At 34.6% G+C, this 21,304-nt stretch overlaps 1 protein-coding gene and 1 pseudogene across 1 annotated transcript; one reads left to right on the top strand and one right to left on the bottom strand.

Moving 5' to 3' along the window:
- Positions 1 to 8,423: 8,423 nt before the first annotated feature.
- Positions 8,424 to 21,288, bottom strand: NDUFB5 (NADH:ubiquinone oxidoreductase subunit B5). Its single transcript, XM_039855843.1, has 6 exons — positions 21,120 to 21,288; positions 15,549 to 15,637; positions 14,466 to 14,532; positions 13,605 to 13,666; positions 12,503 to 12,609; positions 8,424 to 9,093 (listed from the first exon to the last, which is right to left on the bottom strand). The coding sequence occupies exons 1-6, from the start codon at positions 21,241 to 21,243 to the stop codon at positions 8,973 to 8,975; spliced, it is 570 nt and encodes a 189-aa protein (XP_039711777.1). The 5' UTR covers positions 21,244 to 21,288; the 3' UTR covers positions 8,424 to 8,972.
- LOC120597267 (uncharacterized) lies at positions 9,684 to 9,802 on the top strand (annotated as a pseudogene).
- Positions 21,289 to 21,304: the final 16 nt, after the last annotated feature.

The raw sequence follows: 21,304 nt of genomic DNA on the forward strand, positions 1-21,304 counted from the left end.
CAAGATGTGCTAATGAAACTTCTGACAGGTACATACTGTGCCACTCCTTATAAATTGTCTTGTATTATTTCCAATGTCACTTTGATAGCCCCATCAAATGTAAGTAGTTTACAAGAACAGTTTCTATACATGAATATTTCTCAAGAAAAATTTGTCCTGTGAAACTAACAAGAGATATTGGACAACAAAAGGAAGAGGAGGAGGCAAAAGGGAAAGGAGAAGAGAGGGAGAGAAATAAGAGAAGAGTAATAACTTATGGAGCTTTTACTATACCAGAGGCTACATATGTATTATCTCATTTAATCCACAACAAACCTAAAGGTAAGACCTATCATTATCCTCATTTTACAGATGAGGAACTCAAGACACCCAGTCAAATAACATGCTCAAGTTAACGCAGCTGGGAGACGAAAGAACTGGAATCCAAAGCCCTAATGCCAGCCTTCAAGAAGCTTATAGTTTCATAAAAGGGCAAAAGGTAAGTATGTGACACAAATGAAGAAATAAAAAAAGACAATATGGAATCAAGATTTATTCCTGTCCTGCTTTTCCTATGTTTATTTGTGAGCAGATCATTGTCATCAAAAGCTGCTCTTTCAGTCTCGATTCTTGGAAGGAGAAGACATGTGATACCAGCACTGCAGAACCAAAACTAACCTTTTTCCCTTAATACCAAGAAATATTTGTTCATTATTATTTGCCACTGAGATGTTGGGGCTGTTAGTTACTACAGCAAAAGCTGACTGATACAGACCCAAATGCAATACTGCTGCAGGCAGTCAGGATCCTGCTAAATTTTATTCCTTTTTCTGTTATTGCCCAGACAAAAAGCGATGTCCCCTTCCTCCCAATTTTTGAATAATATAGACAGAACTGTTTCTGTGTACTAAACATTACATTCCATCAAATAGAAATGATTCTTAAATTTTTCCGCCATTGTAGTCCTAACAACAGAAATAGTATAAAAACATTGAGACAAAACAAAGGTACAAAGAATAAGGCACACAAACCATCCAAAATTCTTTCACTCATAATTACTATCATTAATAATAGGTGAACTTCACTCCAGATATCTGTGCATGCTTATAGATTAAAAGATGGATGGATGGATGTTTGCTTCCCTCTCTCCCCCTTTCTTTCTCCCTCCTCTTCATCCTTCAAAGAATCGGAGGTCTTTCCTTTTCTTGCCTGTTTGGTCAGAACTTCCCTTACCTTTATGGTGGCTTTAATTCTCCCTGTTCTCTAGAGTTGTAGCAGTGGTATGGTTCCAGGAACACAAGATTCTCAATGGGGAATTTTTAAGAATCTACTTCCTTTTCCCAGGCATTCTCATGAGTGTGACATCATCTTTAGATCTCATATCATCTTTCGGTCAATGCTGATATACTAACATATCATCCAGAAAAGACAAAGCAGCCTAGAAATCCACATTCTCCTTAAAATGCATACAACTTTGAGAACATTGTCCAAAACCTACTATGGACACAGAAAATGTGGTCTCCAAGTGAATGCGGCAAATATACATTTCTCTCTAGGTCTAGGGGAAGACTCTGGTACTGATGGGCAAGAACACTACGAAAATGCAAAAACACGGAAAGGCACCTGGAAAACAACCCAGCTCTGGAGAAACTGTGGTCTCATATCCAGGATAAAATGGACTTTATGCTTTCTAAGGACTCATTGATATTAGAGATATGCTTCATGCCAAACAGGTGCCAACCACTGCCTGCAGTGATGCCACAGCTCCATGCAAAGTCACACGGTCACCCCAGAGCACTGGTCTGGACCTGGGAAGACCTTACAGCCTTGGGCATCACGACTAAGGTCTCAGAGACAACACCGAAAGCCTGAACAATGTGCCCCTGATTAAAACTGGAGACAAAGTGGAATATAGCAAAGCCATATTGCTGAATGTATTGAGTATCTCTACCTTTTTCTCAGGTCGATCACACCCAGCAGATGTTTGACCAAGGCAGCATTTACAACTCCAAAATGCTTGACACTCTTGCTTGCTATAGAGAATCCAAAATGCCGTCAGTATTTATCTCTGGATCGGTTAACCCAAATGTTGTATCAGCACCCCACCCTATCATCTGTGGGTCCCAGGGATACAATTGTGTCTGTGAAGATCGATTTCATCTTTAAAATGCTTTTGGGCTGGCAATGGTTTATAGAAGCATATGCAAGGGAAATCAAAAGCTTACAGTAGAAAAATAAGCATACGAGGAAACAAGGCACTGAGAACAGCTGAAACAACCAACACACAAAAATGTAGCTGCAAGATTTCAGATATTTGAATTCTCAAATACAGAATATAAAATAGCTGTGATTATCATGTTCAAAAAAATAAAGACTAATTTTAAAATACCTGCAGGGAACAGAAGACCACTTCCTGAAGAAATTCATTTTGTTGGCATTAATCATCTTTTAGTAAACAGAGTCAAATTTCCAAGATCAGGAATGCTGAGCAAAGGTATAAGGTCTGTGCTGAGTGGGAAATAATATGTTGAGAATTACACTTTTCACAAACCCTTGGGGTATTGAAAGAAACTGTCACAAAATTCTACCATCAAACTGACAAGAGACTTAAAGACGTTAAGATATTAGGGTTTGAGGAAATTGTTACCCTCTTATGCTGCCAATGGGAGTATGAATTGGTACAACATATCTGGAAGACAACTTTGAAACATGTATCAAAGGCCTAAAAATGTACTCTTTGGCCAAAATTTTTCTTCTGGGATTTTATCTTAAAGAATCAATTAAGAATGCATGTAAAGACTTAGTTATGAGATTAGAAACAATATAAATGTCCAAAAATAGAGAATTGATAAACAAATTATGCATATCCAAGGGAAAAGAGGAGAGCACTAGGCACTTAGATATGCCCCATGAAAGTCACTTTACAACGTACCAAGGCCTAGTCCTGTCACTTCCTCCCCAAGACTTGTGTACTTTTATTTATTTTTAATTTCTTTTGAAAATCTGGTATAACTTTTATTAGCTGTAACCTTCAGCTACTGACTTTAACCTTTCTGAGACTCAGTTTTCTTAATTAAATGAGGATAGTAAAATCTGCCCTGAAGCATTATTGTAAGAAATAAATAGGATAGAATACACAAAGTACTTAGTCTTTGTTACATATCAGACTCAAAAAATAATAGCTATTTTTATTTAAAAAGCGATGTAAAACTCAATAAAATAACATTGCAAGAAGTTGGACATTTGAGAAGGGAAAATAATTCCTCCACCTTGAGCTAACAATTTTATCTTTTTTGTTTCACTTTTAGATTTTGTTCATATTTGCAATTATGGTGTACAAGTACTAATTATATATATGTTTATTTTGAATTTGAAAGTAATTCTAAAGTTGCAAAATAAAAATAGTACAAGGAACTCCACATATTCTTTATCAGATTACCTATAAACTGTTTACTTTATTTGCTTGTATTTGCTCTCCCTCACTCCAATGTATGTATATGTGTGTGTGCATGTGTATAATTTTACATACATATACATACATGCACACACAGATATGTAAATATGTAGATATATACATACATTGTAATAGTCTAGTAGGACTGCCTTAACAAAGTACACGGACCAGTTGGCTTAAACAACAGAAATTTATTTTCTCACAGTTCTGAAGGCTAGTGATCCAAGATCAAGAAGTCAGTAGGGTTGGTTTCTTCTGAGGTGTCTCTCCTCAGCTTGCAGATGGCCATTTTCTCCCTGTGTCTTCACATGGTCTCCCCTCTGGACATATCTGTGTCCTAAGCTCTTCTTAAAATACCAGTCATATTGGATTAGGGCCCACTCTAGCCACCTTAATTACTTTAAAGGCTTTATCTCAAAATACAGTCAGTCATATTCTGAGGTACTAGGGGTTAGGACGTCAACGTGTGAATTTTGAAGTGACACAATTCAGCCCATAATACATGTATAAACATATAGATCTCTCTCTCTATATATGTGTGTGTATATAGAGATAAACACAAATATATATTAGAGATACATATACCCATATATGTATATGAACACACATATATATAAACGGTATTTTTTCTGAACCAATTGTGGATAAGGCACATTTCATATCACATACATCACCATTACCCCTAAATATGTCTATTTTCTACCCTTAAATATGTCTATTTCCTAAGATTAGGGATATTCTCTTATATAATCACAGGGGGTTATCAGCTTCTTACATTCACTCTGATATAACACTTTCATAATGTCCTTTGACATTCCCGTCCCCTCCAGAATAATGTAGCATCAAGTATTGCATTTAGATGCATATCTCTTTATCCTCTTTTTACAGGAAAAGATTTTGCAGCCTTTGTCTTTTATGATATTCACATTTTTAATAAATACAGTCCAAACTTACTGGATTTTGTTAACCAACGTCACCGTAAAAAAAGAATATTAAAAAATATTACTATTCCAATAAATAAATACATAAATACATACATACGGTCCAGCTTTTTTCTTTTTAATAGAATATTACCATTATTGGTCTCATGTTTCCTTGTGATTAGATCGAATTAGACTGAAGTTATACATTCTTGGTCCGCATACTGCATAGGTTACGTTCTTCTCGGGGCATATCCATATATCCCTTGTTTAATGTTAATTTTTTCATATGATGGTAATTTTGATCACCAAGTCAAGGTGTTGCCTGACTTCTCCACATACAATTGTTATTTAGGGTATAGTTTCTTTCTTATCCTGATACTTTCACATAACATTATAGATTGGCAGACTGCTATTTTGCCCTCAATATCCATTCTCCAAAATTTTTATCTGGACACTTTCTTGAAGCTGGGTATGGTCATTTGATATGGGAAGAGAAGTGACGTGATTTGCAGGCCTGTCTTTTCAGGGAAAGAGTATGTCTCCCTTTTCTATTTTCCTCTTTCCATTGACTGAGATTTGTCATGATAGCAGGAGCAAGACCAGTCATCTCGAACCATGCAGTGAAAGCTGCATGTAGAGAATGACAGAGCAACAGGATAGAAGGAACCTAGGATCTTGAGAATTTCATGGAGGAGAGCCACCATACTAGCTGAGACTTTTACAAAGGGAGAGAAGTAAACCTCCACCTCATTTGTGATATAATTTTGGATTTCTATAATAGCTTCTATACCTCTATCTTAACAGGTGTTTCCCCTCATGGCTACATAACTATTTTTACAATTATTTTTAGTGGCTATATCATAATACATCAAATGATATAGTGTTAATAATTAACAAACCATTCTCCTATTGTTAAGTACATATTGCTTCTTTTTTTCATTATTATTTATGATTAAGAGTTTATTATACATAGCTTTTTTAATTTTTGTTGATTGTTTCCTTAAGATAAATCCCTGGATGTGATTATGTAGGTTAAAAATAGAAAAGGGATCGTGACTCTAGGTAGGTTCTGCTCAAGTGTTTTCTAAAAAGAAATTGTGGTATGATTCTGATAAGAAATGCTGAATAACTAATACTTTTATAACTAATTAAATGCCATGCAAAGTGATATCCTTTAGCAATATATAATTTGAAAAACAAATAAAAATGTGAATTATTTAAGGAAATTATAATGGATATTTTAGAGGATAGTTTTTCCCATATTTTCCAATGTCAAAATCTTAATGAAATACATAAAATTTTTCCAAAATGCAGGCATGTACCTGGAGGATATGAGATAATTCATCAGATCATGACCAAGTTTTGCCTTTTCAATTCTCCATTTGATTACATGCAGAAAAGTCCCCATACAGTACTAGTATGTTATAAACACCAGTAATCTTTTAAAATTCTCCCTTTTTAAAGAGAGAGCCAGGCCTTAGGCTCAGAGCCTTGGGAAAGCAACAGAATCTAGGCAGAATATAAAACATAGTTATATTTGTGCTTACCTTTTATGACAAGAGACTGATTTTCTATTTATAGTAATGACACATTTCTTTTTAAAAAAATCTAAGTTTAAAAGGTTAATTTAAAGAACATTTTAAGCAAATATCATATGTGAAGGCAAAAACAGATGTAGTTAAAATTGAGACAGACTGAAATTTGAGAAAACAGTTGTTATAAGGAGATTGAGTCCAGGGAATTTACGGCTATCTCCTTGTGCTCTCCAGCAGAGTGTATAGAAGTATGGTTAACTTACATTGCAGTACGCTTGACTTTTTCCATGATTTGAAAGTTTTAAAAACCTTGCCCATTGGCTCTAGTCTACCTATAACTTCATTACTCCTTGAAATCAATAAGCCTAAAGCAGAGATAGTATGTGATATGTAATTTTCTTGAAAAAAGAGTGGACCATTTCAATCTTTATTTGAAAGAGAGAAGTCTTTATCACCTATTATGTACCAGTGTAGTAGGCATTTTACATATGTTGTCTCAGTAATCTTCACAATGGTACTGCTAGATGAAGAGCATAATCCCATTTTAGAGATAGGGCTCAAAGTAGTGAAGGGTTTTTCTTAAGATAGAAGGGAAGATTAAATATAAAGTTCCTAGTGTAGTGTCTGGCACATGTAGCAGATACTAAATAAGATGGTAGCCATTATTATTGTCATATAATTCGCAAGTTCAGGATTTAGTCTGAAATCTGCTCAATTCAAGCCTATGCTTTTTTATAGCACCATGCTGGATCCTGTACTGTACAATTGTAGAAAAAGACAAGACAAAGATAACCCAAAACAGTGTTAAATTCATGTTTCATTCACTAACAGATCTTTACTAGTGTCTACCATGTTTCAGATGTTATGAAATGAACTTAACAGCCATCACATGTACCTTTAGGCTGGCTTGCGATCCCACAGGTTGCTACACTGCTCTGTTCTTCCGTTTTCACACCCAAGGCATATAGTTTCTGATTTAATGTCTACCATCTATGCTAAAGCGTAAACTCTAAACTCTTTGGGAGGAAACATGTCTACTGGGATGACCGCTTTATGTCAGTATGTATCATAGTGACCAATATAATGAGCTTAAATATTTAAACTAGAAAAAAAGTTTGCATAACAATCAGTACAATCTAGTGACAGCCAGAGCAGAGGGGAATGGAAGAAAGGGGTGAAGGGTTATAGAAGTACAAATTAGTAGTTGATAGATGGTCATGGGGGATGGGGAGCACGACATAAGGAATGCAGTCAGCAGTAAAGTAACGGCTAGGTGTAGAGCCAGAGGAGAGAAAGAGCGATCAGGGGGATTGTTTCATAAACTATATAAATGTCTGAACAATGTACTGTATACTTGAAACTAATAATATTTTCAAAAAATCAGTATAAACATATGTATATAAACATTAGCTTTATTAACCTTTCCAAGAAACTTTCAAATTAAAAAAAAAACCTCAATTTTATACATTTGATCCCAGCTATGTTTAAAAAAAAAAAAAGACTGAAGGAAATTTCTCAAATTTCTTTATGGGTGGTGGGATTATCACTATTTCTTATAATACTTTCATATTGTTGTTTTTCTTACACTTATAGTAGTAGAAAGGAAAAAATAAAGTTAAATCTACCGACACCAAAAAAACTCTATAATAGTCTAAAAAGAGTGAACATAAACATACAGATGTAGCATCATTTACAATTACCACTTATAAGACCTATTTGCTTCCATTCTCTTTACCTCTCTTACAAAATTAAATGGTTTGTGCAAGCAGGGGCTTAGGGACGGCATGCCCTTCTCTCAAATCCTGTGGCAGAATTGAGGTAGTTATTAGATTGCACAAGAAATCTTCAGAACAAAATCTGGAGGTAGCTGGGCAAGGCTGCCCTCTTCTGGGGAAATAGAAAAATGTAACAACCCCAAAGGATCTTGGCTGGATCATAAAGGGCACTCAAAAGGTATTCACTGAAAGTAATAAAAGTTTAAAGCTAAAAGTTGATTTTGGAAGTTGAAGTGTAAATATTTATTTTTGTAAATCTTGAGTATGTGTTTAAAAATCTCTTTGCCTCAATTTCTTATCTGTGAAACACAAAAAATAATAGTATATCATGAGGTTATTTTGAAAATAACGTGAAAAAATGCAGTTAGTAGTGTTCAGCAGACAGTAAATATTTAATAAATAACAATCATTATTTTAGCTATTACTCATATTTCATAATCTTTGCAGTAATTACTTTACCTGTGGGACAACTTCTCTAGTGTTTACAAAAAAGGACTTTAAAGAATCTTAGAGATTGTAGGTGCCAGGTGACTACTAGGCTTATTGAAGGGATCAATTCATAAATTACACGAATGTCTATCCAGTATGCTGTACACCTGAAACTAACATAATAATATGGAATGTCGACTATAATTGAAAAATAAAAAATTTTAATTTAATAAAAAAGTTAAAAAAAATCTTAGAGATTGTACGTAAGAAAAATGTGAGTGTGTATGTGTGTGTTTTTAAAGAATGATGGCTAAAAACCAAACAGAGATTTGTTCACTGAAAAATTGTTTATTAAGGTGTTAATATTTTAAATAATTGGTTCAGTATTTGTATAATTTACAATTCTGGGTTGACCCTGAATAATCCAGATGTCTACAATACAGACATGTATATAAACTGCTTTATTTCCTGATACTTAACATAGACTTCCCTAACTTCCATTTATCAGACAAATAAAACATTAACCTTTCAAAAGAACTCCTTTAAGGAGTTCACAAATTTGTATTTCTCTGAGGTTTTTTTACATTTTAAACCTTCTTAAAAGAGGAAGCTGAAACCCCCAAATCAAAAACCTTAATCTGCCTTTCACAATGTACACATATATCAAATCATCATGATGTACACTTTACATATCTTACAATTTTGTCAATTATACCTCATAAAGCTAAAAAAAATTAAAATCACACACAAAAAAAGCCTTAATCTGAACCAACTTTGAGAAACGGAGCAACGAAAGAGGATCTTTTATTTACCACACTGAGCAAAAATACAGAATATATTTATTAATTCTATACTTTGTATTTAGAGAAATAAAAGATTAGTTGTCAGGATTTGCTTTTGGAGAATAATCAATAAGTTCCTTATCAATGGTTGGATAGTGATACCAGGGACCATCACCTCTCACACGCATTAATCTTCGTACTTCCAACTCCTTTAAGCTGTAACAAATGAAATAGCAATATTGTGATTCTAGCATTTCCAATGACAAATTTGATGAATTAGCTCCATAGAGAACCACTACTAGAGGGTCTTTTGCTTTATGTAAAATATAATGTCCCTCCACAGATCCATGTGTACGCATGTATCTGATATACACTTATAAGCAAAATTTGGGACTTGTTATTGACTTTTATTATTGTGCTTAAATAGTTAGCCGAAAATATTGTTTTTAATCACCAAAACATTATCTAAATTGTCCCTGCTCTTTATCTGATCTGGACAGATCACTTTCACTCCAATAGTGGTAACTGCCTGTCTTCTTGTAGCAGTCATTTACAGAATGCCCACTATTATGGCCATATGCTGTGCCATGTGTTAGGAATTAAAAAATGAACGAGCCTTCTTGGAGGAGCTCACATCCCCTTGTTTATACTGGCTGTCCATCACCATTAGGACAGAAAACCTCTTGAGAGTAAGAATGGTATCTTATTCACCAGCCACCAGCATTATACGGAGCCTGGTCAAGATCGAACAGACAATATTTGTAAAGAAAAGAAGAGATAAAAATCAGGATAAGAAAAACACTCTCGTTTATGGCCATGCTACCCTGAACAAGCCCAATCCCATCTGATCTCAGAAGCTAAGCAGGGTTGGGTCTGGTTAGTACTTGGATGGGAAACCACCTAGGAAGACCAGGTGCCGTAGGCGTAAAAAAAAAATTAAAAAATAAGAGATTGTAAGCTGACAAGGTCCTTGCAAGCTGACAAGGTCCTTGCAATCTATGAGGTCAACCAAGGTTCGCCTTGTCTAAAAAAAAAAGAAAAAGAAAAGAAAAAAGAATAAAAAACATTCTACAATTCTAAGGTCTGTTTACTTGTCCTCATCCTTCTTCACAACCTGAATAATCTCTAGTCTTTAAAGATACTTTCCTCTTCCACATCCAAACCTCTGTACAAACTACCATATACTCCTAAAATAGTCCCTCTATATCAAACTTTTAACTTTCCATTTTTACAGATCACATATCATTTTTTTTTCATATGACTGGAAATTTATCACAGTTAAAGAATTCACTTTATTAACCTTAACCAGCTTTCTAGTCCTATCTAGGAGAGATTATATACCTTTGTGATTATATATCTGAGAGAGCACATTTATCTCTTATTTAGGATTAAATATCATCCTTTTCCTTTTCTACTCTTTAGAATGTAATTATCCAAAAATGCAAGTAATTAAAATATTCATCAAAGGGACTGGTTAAATAAATTATGGTTAACCCATATGATGGAATCCTATACATCTGTTCAAAAGAATGAGGAAAATCTATAAATAGTAACAAGAAAAGAGATGATATATACAGTTAAGTTAAAAAAGCAAGGTAAAAAATGTGTAGCATCTTCTCATTTCATTAAAAAACAGTAATCATTTGTGACTATCTATATGCACAAGGTATTAAAAATCTGGAAGACCAAAAATAATAGTTATCTCTTGGGAAGTCAATTATGGGAGATAGTTCCTTTCTATTTTATATCTTTATTTTATGCTTGTTTTTCAAATGCCTAAACACATACTTTTTAAAAACTGTAGGTACTCCCAATTCCACACTCACATTGGCATCTTTCCTTTGGGGATAGAAGTCAGAGTTTTGTTTTTGTTTCGAAATTGTTTAGGATCTCTACATGTCTAAGGAATTCTGGGATCCTGTTTTTTAATTGGAACTCAAAGGTATATGTCTGAAGTTCAAAAAAGTCCAGTGTTACTAAATATGAGCCATATTGTTGTCCCATGCTCTTAAATGCATAATGACAGTTCTAAATATGGTAACTATACATACATATAATTACATTATCTAGAAAACAAGCCAATCATATGTTTGTTTAATCATTTAAATATTTTTCAATACCACAGCAATTTGCATAAACTACAAAGACTAAAACAGAATGAACAAACAGCAGATCAATGGTAGTCTGGGACCAAGACTAGGGGATGGGGATTGACTGGAAAGAAAGAGGCTCACTAGGTGACTGAGATGACCTTTACTGTGGTGGTAACACAGCTATGTACTTTTGTCAAAAACTCACTGAACTTAGATTTGATTGTATGTAAACCTCATTCCAAACACCAAAATACACCTCAGATAGGATCAAATTTAAAAGTAGCAAAAGGAAACATGAGTGACCCTATAAAAAAATAATTTGGACTTACAAATTTACTTATTTAATTACATCAGAGACCTATGTGTAACACAAAATCCCAGAAGCTAAAGAAAGAGACTGACAAATCTGACAATAAGTACATATAAAGTTATTAAAGCACTAATATATAGTAGTGTTCAAAACACATGAGCTACTACTACATTTTTGTTATCTGAAACATAAAAATACTTCTACGTTGCAAAACATTCTACACTGTCAAAAAACAAATATGCCAGGAAAACATTTACAAGAAAAACAAACATTAATTTAACTAATGTACAGATTAGTAGAAAAACGGGCAATTTACAGAAAAAGAAATATAAACAACCAATATATAAAAAAACCTCAACCTTACAAAAATACAAAAGATTAAAATAAGGAGATAACATTTTTCAAATACCTTATCAGCAAAAATGTTTAGGTTTGATAAATTCCATTAGTGAGAAAGGTATGGAGAAATGAAGATTATTATGTATTAGTGACAGAAAAGACAAGTGGTACAATTTTTTGGAAGAGTTTAGCAATACTCATCTAAAATTTAAAACACAGAATAATTGACTTATCAATGCCACTGCTAGAAATTTATATTCCAGATACATTTAATAAATATGTAAAAATATATGTACAAGATAGTCACCACAGCACTATGCGTAATATCAAAAAACTTGGAAAGAACCTAAGTACTGACAATAAGATGCTGTTTAAAAAATCAAGGCACATTCATGCAATGAAATATATGATGTAAACATTAAAAAGAATGGAGCATACACTATTACAGAAAGATCACCAAGATATATTTAAATGAAATGAAGACAAGGTGCAGAATTGTTTATAAGAGGATTCCATTTGTATTAATATATTTTTTAAATGATATATAAAACATTTTCAATGCACAAAATTTTTTCTAGAAACATATATAAACAATTATTAAATAGTAGTCACCTGTAAGGATGAGACTGGGTACAGAAGGAAAAGACATTAGGGGAGGGAGGAAGAAAGGGCTGCCCTGCTTTTAACAGAGAAGCATATTTTTAAAAAGAATTCTTTCTAATCTAACAGATATTATCTCCTAATAGTTTCCTAATCTTCAGTCTCTACTTAAAACAAGCTAATTCTCACCCCATCTTCATTCTTTTACATAGAGCATCCTATAGTGTTGAAATAGTTTTATTAAATTTTTCTTGTGATTTGCAACCATAGTAAAGGAACTAACCGTAATTCAGCCTTTTCAGCTTCAATTTGAAGAATAGCCATTGTTCTTTCATAATTCTTTTCAGGACTGTCATAGAAAGTTCGAGCAATCCATCTTGATATAGGATGCTACAAGAGGAAATTAGTTTAAAATTAGTTTCTGAATAGTATTTTGCTTTTCCAGTTTACTATTCTTTAAGATGACTATCGCAAGTAAGCCAAAAACATTTACTATGTGCCAACTACTTTACACACATTTTAAATAATTTTAATCCATTAGGTGGATACTATTTTTGTCCCCATTTTATAGATGAGCAAATTACACAGTTATACAGTTACTAAGTGGCAATATCTGGACTCAACCAGGTCTGTCTGACTCTAAAACCTGTGCTCAGTTTCTAAAGCAGCATTTTGGAACCAAACCCAGGGTCTGGTAATCCAAAAATGAAGCTCTTTCTATCAGTTAGGAAAGATAAAGTAACTATATGGCTTATCTTAAAATTTAATAATGAAGTACTGCTTTCCTAAAATATAATTCATTCAGACAATAAAACATGATAGGATATACTCTAATCAAGGCCACTCCCTATACCACTTTTGTAAAGGGTAACGGAATTAACTTTGGGTTTTAGTAGCAGCGACAGTGTGGTAAAATGACTAATTAACAGTGTAGTCTTTGGAGTCAAGACTGCCTGGGTTCAAATACTGACACTATTTCTTGGACAGGTCACTTAATCTCTTTTAATAGTACCTTTTTACATAGAATGAGATATCTGCAAAACAACACTGTGCCTGCTACACAGTTGGTGCTCAATAAATGACAGCTAGCACTAGTAATGGTAACATCTTTCCTACAGCATTGAACTTGGGATAAATTCTGATGTTAGTCTACTAGGTCAAGAACATACTTCAGTCATCCTTTAAAAAAACCATAAAGCTTAAAACAAGAAAACAATGCAAAAAATTACCAAAAGAAGCTGCATGTAAAAAGGGAGCATAGAATGTATTCATCTACTTGATATCAAAAAATTGAATATAACACGATATCTTAATTGTTGAATTAAGACATCCAGTGCATAGACAAGATACCTAACAGAAAGTAACTTTTGGTGACTTATACCAACCTTGAAATATTCCCAGTGTTCTGGGATATAGCCTTCTGGAATTTCTGCTAACTCAGCTTCACCTAGTAAGAGAAAATAGTCATGTTCAACTTTAGTACCAGGAGTATATAATATTGTCTTCACAATTTAAGTAAGAAATCAGCTTCTTGTGGTTTCAAAGGAACCTTTTATTTGTATCAGTGAAGATATCTAATATTTAAATTCATCTCATTCTGGTTGAAAATCCATTCATTAGATATTTTTTAGATAGCTTCTATATGTAAGGCATTGTCTATAGGTATTATACAACTTTCCCATTTCATTTTCATATAGTATAACAAGACATATTAAAAGACATTATTATTCCTTCTAGTTTTCCCTATACCAACAAGACAAAAACATTTTAGAATTCAAGATGGTACAAGTATTTTGAGGAGAATCTCCAATGAAACCTAATGTTTACAGTCTGTCGTTCACGATTCCATTCTTTGTTAGAAGATTACAATTTATATGTTCTAGGATGGATTAAAAAAAAAACCTACCGTTCCTCAGTCTCTCTTCCACCCCTCTTTTCTTTTCTTTTTTTGTTTTCCTTATTCTGCCTTGTCAGAGCTGGTTTTGGGAAATGAAGAGGAGTAGGAAGACAAAGTTTTCTGAAGCCTTTTATGTGGCCTCTACAGAATCAGTGACATAAATGTTTTAGAAGGAAAAAAGATGTTTAAAAAGTTCTATCGTATGCTATTACAAATTAAGATTTATTTTAAAATAAATTTCCATCCTTATGTTTATTTTTTAAAGAGCTTTTCCTTATCTATAATTTTTGTTTTATTAATGTATATAGGATTTTTAAATTACCAATTTGGTCAGAAAGGAGAGACTTACCAATAAATACATTCACCAGAGTTATGCCAATTGCTACTGGAACTCCAGTCAACAAAATGTAGAATTTCTGTTAAGATTAAAGAAAAAGTTTTCAGATAACCATTTCCTAACTTTCTTTCCCACCCTCAAATTGTCCTCATTGTATGATTTCCCCATATTTCTAGTAAAATAAACTTGCCAAATTGGAGATGCAGTATCAAATTATTTATTTGTGATTTTAGATGCCTATATTTAGCACCAAAAATGAAAGAAAAAAGGATTAATTGTACAATATAATACAATAAGCATTTAAATGATTTTTTACTTTTTGGCTAAAGCAATGTAATGAAAGAAATTTTTGTATTAAGAAGTGTAAAAACATCAGGGTGATTTCAACCACTGTACAGAGTTGGTCATGAATAGAAAAGTAGGAGTTCAACCAAGGAGATAGAGGGGGGCATTAAGCACAATGACAGAGCAACAGAAAATCTAGAGGACAGTCCATGCTCAAATGGTAGGTCACAGTTTTAGGAACTGCAGCTGAGAGTCCAGACAATCTCCCATCTTCTAAGCCTCTATTTTTCATTATAGAACTGAGTTAAAAATATACAGTCAGTATTCTGCTTCACTCTCTTAAGTCAATGTTCCTGAACAACACAGAAATTTTAAAAAAACATATCCCAAAATAATGAAGTTCCTTATTTAAAAAAATATTTCAATGAGTTCTTTGATAATTTAAAGAATATTTTAGTAATACAAATAATTATCCCCAAATGAATCTGTCCTTAAAGTTTTAGAATTTATAGATTTTGGGGGAGAGAGGGCAGGCAGGGAACACAGATATTTCAAAACACCATAATTTTGAAAAGAAAGAAATAGCTCAGTTTTTACCTCTAATAAGCAGAAATCCCTATTTTGAAGAAGGAAAAAAAAGGTAACTAATTTAAAAAGAAATTCAGTAACAAATCAGATCTTACTACAAAATCTCAGTATCTTTTGAGAAAAGAAATATGAATTTACAAAATAAAATCTTTTATAAAATGAAAGATGTTTTCTAAATAGGCTGAAAATTTCCTCCTATTTACATGAAAATTTCTAACTCACCAGTAAATTCAAAAAACGTTTGTCATAGAATCCAGAAGGTTTGATGACAAACAGTCTTTTCCCATGGTCTCCACTGTGTCGCACAGGAGCTGGAAATATTAAATTACCCTGTTTTATACAAGTTTCCGATAGGTATGCTGTTATATTGTGAGAATAAGTCAGATTGTAGGAAAATGCACATGCATAAATGTTTAATACGAATTAAGGTAAAAAAAAAAATGCATGCTTCCTTATTTAAGTACTAACAGCAGGGCAGAGAGAATATCTAATAGACTGATGTACTGTTCTAAACTTTAGTTTTCCTCACTTTTAGTCAACGTTAAAGTAATATCCAAATAATCATCTGAATTTGTTTCAACAGCAGGCAGGAAGGTCAGATATTCTTGGTGGGCTACTTTATTTATCTCTGCAACAAATATTTGCTAATGCTGCAAAAGAAATAAATTTAGATTATGGCATTCCATATGAAGCAATAAACACTAGAACTTGCTGCAAAATAGATGTAAAGATATTTATTTCTTCAACATATATCCAGCAGGAATTTGAAATCGTTACACAAGTAAACACTCTGCATATCTTGATAAAAACCCTTTTGTGAGCCATTTCTGATTACCAATGTTCTCTTTAAATCCTCCCCCAGATGATATTTAATTTAAACTTGCTTGAAATAAAGTGAGGCAAAGTTTCACTTCCGGATCTTATTTTTTACACTATTTCCATTCCTTGGAAGTCTGGAAAGATCACACAGGCATTCTGCTATAAGGAAAGGCTCTGACTGATACTGAGAAACAGGTTTACTATGTTTCGGCTGTGTTACTACACTCTATATCCTTTGTTCACACTTAAGTGACTAGAATGCCCTCTCCGCTCCTGGAATCTGTTCTTCAAGCCCAGATGACATCTTATCCTCCAGAAAACCAACATTCTTCCTGACTAGATGAGATCTCTCCTACCTATAAATTGCTGAATATTCTACAAAGGTGCACAATTGCTTTCGCTGCCTCCAGAAATAAAAATGTCTTAAAGGCAGCATCCATCTTCTTAATTTTGGTATCACCAGCAGCAGCTTGTAATGAATTTAGGAAGTTATTCACAAAAGAATTAGAAGTTGGCATGACTTTACTACATACAATTCATACTAAGGCTTTTTAAATAACAAGATAAGAGAATTTGACAAATTAAATAGGTATTTCAGCAAATCATTTGAAAGATAAGAAATATTTTGTAGACTAGATGAAAAACTAAGCTGGATAATAGTACAATCCGCTCATTAATTCACTAATATTTAAGTACCTATTATTTGAAGGTCCTATGCTAGGCCTACAGTCTAAGAGGGATATAGATCCTGCTGGAAGGAAGAGAAACTAAACAAATAGATAAACGTAATTACAAATCTATTAAGGACAAAGGAAAGAAACAGGATGCAGTGTCAGAAAAGAACAGGCCTAGAAAAAAAGTTCCTATTTAGACAGGATGGTGGGGGTGAAGGCTGAGAGGAAAGGCACATTATAAGCTTATTGAAATAGCAAGTTAAATTAATTTGAAATGGATAATTGATTGACTGATTACACTCAAAAGGGGACTGTTACTTAATGCAGTAACCTGCCAAAGAGTTCTCTCCATAGCACTTGACCCTCTCCATAGGGTCAAGAGTTCTATAAATGGCCTGGATGGTAGCATTCCTGACGAAGACACAGAGCTACTGCTTTAAAAGTGGCTACTACACTGATGATGAAATGGGATACCCCAAAAGTTTCATACACATTTACAAAAGGCTGAATCTAAAAGAATTAAATATAAGTGGAAAGTGGGTCAAAACTAGAGGAGCCCCTCACCTCTATCTCCTAACTACACTTTCAGAACTGTGTTTTTCCCAGGTATACTGTTAAACAATCTCCAACTTAAGCAACCAGGATGAAAAACAACTTGGAAACTTACATGTTAAAACTGAAAGAATTGAAGCCGATTGGCCCACAAAAAAGAAGAGACCAGATGAGTCTTTAAATAGCTGGAGGGCTGTCCCATGACAAAGGGCTTACACTGTCCTGTGTTGACCTGAAGGGAAGAACTAGGATCAATAGGTGAAAGTAATTTGAGGCTTAATACAAGGAAGATGTTTCCAACAATTTAATCATTGAAAATAAAACTGGGCCAACTCCCCAATTCCCCATTATGATGTTATTCAGGTATCAATCTTGGGATATAACAAGGATTAGCATACTATAGGGGTTTGGCCTAGGGTTTCTAAGGTCCTTCCCTTAAAATAATCTGAATATATGGCCTCTCTTAAAAGAAGGCTACCTTAGCACCTCATTAATCTCAATGGTTTCCTCCCAATCCTGCCTTCAGGTTTTTGCATTTATTTTCCCCTTTGCCTGGAAGCTTTTCCCCAGGCTCTCTGAATGGCTGCCTCCACAGCTCTCAGGGCTAAGATCAAATGTCACCTATTCAGAGGTGTCTTCTCTGATTATCCTACCTAAACTGGCCTTCCACTAACTCGCTTTAATACCGTCTGGTTACAGGAACCTTGTTTTATTGTGCTTCACTTTATTGCACTTCACAGACATTGCACTGTTTTTACAAATTGAAGGTAAGAGCTTTCATCAGCAAAGATTGTGACTTGCTTTATTGAGATACTTGCTTTAGTGCTGTAGTCTGGAACCGAACCTGCAATCGCTGAGGTACGCCTCTATTTCTTTTAGAACAATGAGCACTAAGCCTAATTATTTTGTTAAAGTCTCATTCAGTACTGTATCTCCACTACCCTTTAGTGTCTGCCACATGGTACGCGCTCTATAAATATTGTTGAGTTTTCATTTCTCAAGTTAAATTAAATGTTGGTAGGGGATCTTTCCTTAGTCCCCGAAAATAAATCTACTGCGAAGAGACGGTAAACTTCCCACTTTCCCTTTCAAAAAGATAGACGCGTACACAAACACTCACACACACGTACAAACAAGCCACATGGAGAGAAAGATAGAAAGACTAAACTTGATGTGGTTAGAAACAACTGATTATGAATGACACAAATAAATATGGAAAATGCAACAAACAAAAAACTATAGACTGATCTAGATGCATTCTAGCAATATTAATGCATTTTGTAATGTGAACTTGTTTTCTTTACATATAATTTCCCTATTGTTAAACAACAATTATTCATGACATTTAATGTGGTAGAAAACTGTAATTACCACTAACTGTTCTCAAGTACATTTCATACCACTAAAGTCTTCTAAAATATGAGCCTTCATGACTTGTTGATATAGTAGGGCCACACTGCTTACAAACGGGTGACTGCCAGAATTTCTGCAACTCAGACCCTCCTGCCATGAAAATAGGCATCTTCCACCACTCTGTAAAGCCTGGAATTGCTCAGTTTAGTATTTATTAATTACATGGAACTAGGTTTCAGTAACAATTTTTTAAATGAAAATAACCTCGGGAAAGTTATGTTTTTGACAATTGTGATCACTGAGGATCAAATTACGTACTGTAGGATTTCTTGTGTCTCCAAGACAGCAATCATTTTATTTCACTCATTCTCAGACTATTCCCAATTTAGGGCACCACCAACTCAATTAGCCAGTCTAACGGTCTCAGTCATCTTCTCTGCATCTACCACTCAATCATCACTTGTCAAGGCCTCTTGATTCTAAGTCTCAAACTTTCCACACCCTCTTTACCTCACTGGTTTAAGTAAGCAACATCCCCTATAAGCCATGCAATATTCAGAAGCATCTTCCTAAAACACACTACTGATGGAGCTCTTTTGCTAAAACACTCTGCTAACTACAAAATAGTTAAGATACTTTGGCTTTGTATTCAATCCCTCTCCTCCCCAACTTGGTCCCAACTTCCCTTTTAAGCCTGTTAACTATCCCAAGAGCCCCATATTCAGATAAATCAGAAAACACATCTTTTACTTTTCTGCTAATTGTACCTGTTAAAACTATCCCCAGAATCCAGTTAATCCCATCTTCTATGTCTGAATTAATTCCACATTACTTGTTTATATAATTTTGATACCATTCTGTTTTTTAAAACCAAAATATCACACATCAGTCTTGAACATTAAAGTTCCCTGCAGGTGAGGGAAAAACTTAAGCTCATGTCTGGAATCCCTTGATATGTGACATTTAATAAACAATTTAATTAAATAAAGTAAATACTTTTATCTGCTTGTATTCTGAGAAACCTTTACACTGAGGTAGATGAAGATAACATGACAGTACTAGACATTTAAGAAAGATGTGGCCACAGAGTTCTGTAAAAGGCTAATGCTAGGTGCTCTAGATTTTTCCCACTCACTCTTCACAATTATCTTATGAAGTAGGTTAAAATTATTCATTCATATTCTGTGTGTGTGTGTTTATGTTCTTATAGAGACAAGTTCATTTCAATATGACATTTCCAGAAAGATGCAAAATTGGGTAGAACTCCTAATCCAAGGGTTCTAAATACTCTTCAGTAGGAAAGAGATTATTTTTATTTCCCAGTCAACAGAATATAAGCCCATTTGCAATAAACATCCTCTTTTTTACAGATGAAGTAATACAGGTTCCAAGCAATTAAGTGTCTTCCACTTAGCTTCCAAAATGTGATGAGCCAAGGTCAGGCAGCTACTGAACTCTGGAGCCAGGATGTGAACCTAGTCGCCTAACTCCAGAGGAAACAAAACAAGTTTCTCTACTCTGCTGGAGCTCACATTCTGAGGAATAGACAGAAACGATTACAGATTAAAACCTTTCACTGCACAGTGACAGATAAAGCTTCACCTGCAAAACACCTTTGAAAGTAGGTACACAGCTGAAACACAGTGACCCTCAGCACAGCTATTAGATAGATCCTTTCCTGCTTAGAAGAAACGGCACAGATTATCTGCAATGATCCTTTAGAAACTCCAAGAATGGGAACAGTGTATAAAAGGGATCTGGGGGTGAATTTTTACCTCAGTTAATCTCCAGCCATTCATGATTAAATACTATGCCAAGGAGTATTTGAAAAGGATACCTGTAATCAGAAATGGCTTACAAAGGGATTTTAACAAGGAATGCCGGCAAAGCGGTGTTTTAACAGGTTGAAATCCCTGCTTGAAATTTGGTGAATAGCACTGATCCTTTCTATCATAGTCTCAGCAAGTCCCTATGTATAATGCCCCATCATGAGCCTTTTCACCTATCTATGCATTCCTGAGTATCAGTGGGCTCTTCAGCAACATGGCTTCATATCTTGTGGGACCAGAACCTAGTGCATGTGGGAAGTACAAACTGGTACCCAAGAGAGACGGGTCTCAGCTCTGTGCTTTTCCAACCTCAGTTTCATTCTCAAATTAGCACCAATTGGGTTGGCTGAATGTAGTGTTTCACAAATGCTAATTAATAATTTAAACTCGATCGATACGAGAACCCTTAATCTCCTCACACAGCCCATGCTCCAGCTCTCTTCTCAAGCCCCAAGCCCGCAATTTCTCTTGGCTCCCTTCGGGTCCCACCAAGGTCACTGGGGAAGAGTCCTCTATCTCTCACCCCGCTTCCCCTGATAGAGCTTTCTCCAAAAGCCAGCACCCACCGACAGTCTTCGGAAAGCCTCGCATGAGGAAGCCCCCTAATCCAAGGCGAGTGCCAAGGCGGCGGCCAGTCAGAGCGGCCACCGCAGTGACCGAAGCCCGCTGCAGTAAACTCATGGCCGCCATGGCTACGACGGCACTAGGAAGAACCAGGGAAGGTAACGGAAGCCGAGAGAGCCAATTTACC

The sequence above is a fragment of the Pteropus medius genome, unplaced genomic scaffold, assembly GCF_902729225.1.
Source record: "Pteropus medius unplaced genomic scaffold, Ma_sr-lr_union100, whole genome shotgun sequence".
Classification (NCBI taxonomy): domain Eukaryota; kingdom Metazoa; phylum Chordata; class Mammalia; order Chiroptera; family Pteropodidae; genus Pteropus; species Pteropus medius.

Bases quoted from the DNA above. Each gene is read 5' to 3' on its own strand.
- NDUFB5 (XM_039855843.1), bottom strand. From the start codon at position 21,243: ATGGCGGCCATGAGTTTACTGCAGCGGGCTTCGGTCACTGCGGTGGCC. The intron at 15,638-21,119 runs GTGGGTGCTGGC...TAATATTTCCAG, and splicing joins AGGCTTTCCGAAGACTGTCG to CTCCTGTGCGACACAGTGGA. The intron at 12,610-13,604 runs GTTGGTATAAGT...TTCCTCTTGTAG, and splicing joins AACACTGGGAATATTTCAAG to CATCCTATATCAAGATGGAT.